The sequence below is a fragment of the Saccoglossus kowalevskii genome, chromosome 5, assembly GCF_978046115.1.
Source record: "Saccoglossus kowalevskii chromosome 5, keSacKowa6.1, whole genome shotgun sequence".
NCBI classification, from domain to species: domain Eukaryota; kingdom Metazoa; phylum Hemichordata; class Enteropneusta; family Harrimaniidae; genus Saccoglossus; species Saccoglossus kowalevskii.
This window is the reverse complement of record NC_140645.1, coordinates 31,357,713-31,360,859: the sequence shown is the minus strand read 5'-3', so window position 1 is coordinate 31,360,859 and position 3,147 is coordinate 31,357,713. Positions and strand designations below refer to the sequence as shown.

Sequence of the window (3,147 nt, the reverse complement as noted above, 5' to 3'; positions counted from 1 at the left end):
TGCTTAGCCTACTATAATTTGAATTATTCAAGAATAAATATAGACAAAAAATAAATATATATTTGCCGGGGAAAAACAAAATTTTAGCAATATTATCCTGAGTAAATTGAAAAGAATCAGCTGAAAACAGAAGGAAACAATAAAAACACCATATCAGAATTTATAATGGCACCGCCAATTTACAAGTAAATAGTATCAGTCGCAGCGTCAATGTGAATCTGTTGTGTGCATCCAGTATCCGTTCAGTGATACTTATTGTTTCTACATTGCAATCATTCTTTGTACCGCATGATATTTTTTCACTATGTTTGCTTTTGCAAATGTGGGTTTTGTGACTATAAAATATACTACGTTGTATCCTCAAAATTGGAAGTCAAACACTCAGAGTAACAAATTTATATATACTACACGGTCGGTTTCTCTATTACAATGTTCAGCCGTTTCATTTGATAGCCGCTTGTTTTTTTTGTATTATACTTATTTTTATATGTTTTATTATCGAGAATACGCATCTACTAACACGTCGGCTTTATTACAATGAATACGTGTAAGGAGGAAGAAAGTAAACGTGTACTAACAAGTCAATCTCACATGTACTATAGCAACTTATTGAAACGTTTAAGTTTAACAATATAACTTCCCTACAATACCCACTAATTAATCACAAGTTACTCCGTTGCGAGGGCAAGATATGCGTTCAAAAACTACATGCCATGCTCAGAGTAGGTGTAGGAAGAAAGTATGTGATAACAACTACTGAGAAGAAGATTTTCACTAATCTGTGCTGTACAATGTTATATGTCAGTTTTACATTAATTCATTTACTCCATGTAACCTATAATATGGTAATATAAAATGATCATATATTATGATAATGTCATAGTAGTATGAATCATGAACTATATATAACTGAGATCATGCTTCTATATAAAATTAGCGTAATCAGTGAAATATGAGATTATATAATTATATTAGTCAAGTACGATTCAATACAAAATATGATTGCTGTCGTTTATTTTTTATACAACACGACCATTTCGTTATCATTGTAGACATATTCGCTGATCAATCAATAACATGTCCAGGTCCCTCAGATGAAACAATATAGCAGAGATATAGGCCAACTCTGTTTACATGACTACTGTTGAATTTATCTCAGGTATATCACTGGTTCATGTGATATTCTCTCAGGCATTTCCAGAAGTTTCCTGTAAATTAACAATTTGATTGGTCAATCATAGAAGCTATATACATAGTATATATCTACATGAAAATACAGCATTAATGGCACATTATGGTGTATTATCATACTAATAATACCTTATTTAGTCTTGGTAGTGGCATCTCATATTCAGATTCTTTTTCTCTGGTAGCTGTGCTGAGTGATGTATAACCGTCATCTTTGTCAACATCCTGTCAATATATATGTAGATAAACGACAATATAAAGATAACAATAATTAAGTGCAATAAGGTAATACAATAAAATATCTCAGAAATATAAAGTAATAAGTTGATAGTGGTGGTAGTAATCTAATTTACTTTACCTCTTTCTCTGGTATTTCGTAAGTATGGTCCATTTCCTTTCCGATGACTGATAGTCCTGTAAACTCGCGATCATTCTTGGCACCCTGATTAAAATATGTTGACATAAATATCGTTTAGTATTGGAGACCGAGAGAAAAAAATCATTTTTAATGTTTCATAATATGCATGTTAATTACTCACTGACTGTTTTTCTTGGCTCCATCGACGTCTATGTAAAACATAACTAATCACAATAGCGGTGACAGTAGTTATCAGCAAAGTTGTGAGTATCCCAACAATGATACCGACACTAGACAAACCACAGATACAACCTGAAATGTCATGATTATTATAATTACATCTAGTGTTAACTGTAATTGCATTTAGTGTTTTTTTATTATTTTCAGAGAGAATGGGTGGCTGAAACATGCGTTTTTTAACATTACCTCGCAACGCAGAAAACACATCGTAGGACTTGTTCAGCTTATGATCGTAAAAAGTGTGTTATATATGGTATTGATAAAATAATAATTCCAATATTTATGTACGCACTAACTCATATCACTTAAAACTGTATTTATCATTTATTCTGCTGAATGTAACATTTCAAGTCAGTTTATTACCATTGCTTGTACTCATTGTTAATGCAATGAATTCATAATTTTCGCAGCTCCCATTTTTAGTGCAATATGTTATTCTATAATCACTAGTTGTATCATTTACTTTGTACTCCAGTACATCTAAGTTGACACAGTTTGTTACAACGTGCCACGAGACATCCATATTACGTGTTTCTATTTTCACACATGTATATTTCTTGTTCTCGTGACGTGTCCAGCTCAATTTACCAGTAGCATGATCCAGTTTGACGATTGGTTCATCTAAAAATAGATACAGTAATTTAAGAATTAATTATAAAAATCTTATTAATTACTTTATTCAAAACTGCTTTGCTTTGATGTAAATATACGGTGTGTAATTTCGTAATATTACTCATATTTAGATACTAACACTGCGGTGGACTTTCCGTTTTCGACATTGTGAAATTCTATCGTATTTATGCAATAAAATACTTTATTTTTACCAAGTAAAATCATAATTAATAACGTTATTGTTTATACAAGAGTTTTTGAACACACTACACAGTTTCATTCAGCTTCATTCAGTCGTAATTCAAGATAAATAAAAGGCAAACATTTTGAGAATATGGCAAATTATTTTTTTTCTGTGATATTCTTGTGTAATAGGTAATTATGACAATTATTTATGCGTGCAGAGGAAATACGATTCGTTATGAATTGTTCTTAAGATACATTTCTGAATTATCTTTCAAAATCTTTTTTTTTGGAAAATAAAAGAATTTCATAATATCGAACACGGGAGGTCTTTATGTTAGTGTTTTACTGCGTTTATGGTTCACAAATACCTTATTTACTGGCGTCTCGTTTTTTATTATGCTTATTTATTCTTGTGTAGGGAGGTTTGCTATATTGTATATATTGATCGATTTTTGTATTACATCAATTCGCACTCAAACGGTGAATCGGTAAACGGTAAAATCGTAGTAATAAACTATCTTTGGAAGTAAAGGAAGAAACCCAATCCACTACCGTTAAACATG

At 31.1% G+C, this 3,147-nt stretch overlaps 1 protein-coding gene across 1 annotated transcript; it reads right to left on the bottom strand.

The window, feature by feature from the left end:
• Nucleotides 1–997: 997 nt before the first annotated feature.
• Nucleotides 998–2,365, bottom strand: LOC144353849 (uncharacterized). The gene is made up of 5 exons (XM_085499314.1): nt 2,150–2,365; nt 1,728–1,858; nt 1,547–1,630; nt 1,321–1,413; nt 998–1,208 (listed from the first exon to the last, which is right to left on the bottom strand). The coding sequence occupies exons 1-5, from the start codon at nt 2,307–2,309 to the stop codon at nt 1,188–1,190; spliced, it is 489 nt and encodes a 162-aa protein (XP_085355440.1). The 5' UTR covers nt 2,310–2,365; the 3' UTR covers nt 998–1,187.
• Between the last annotated feature and the right edge of the window lie 782 nt (nt 2,366–3,147).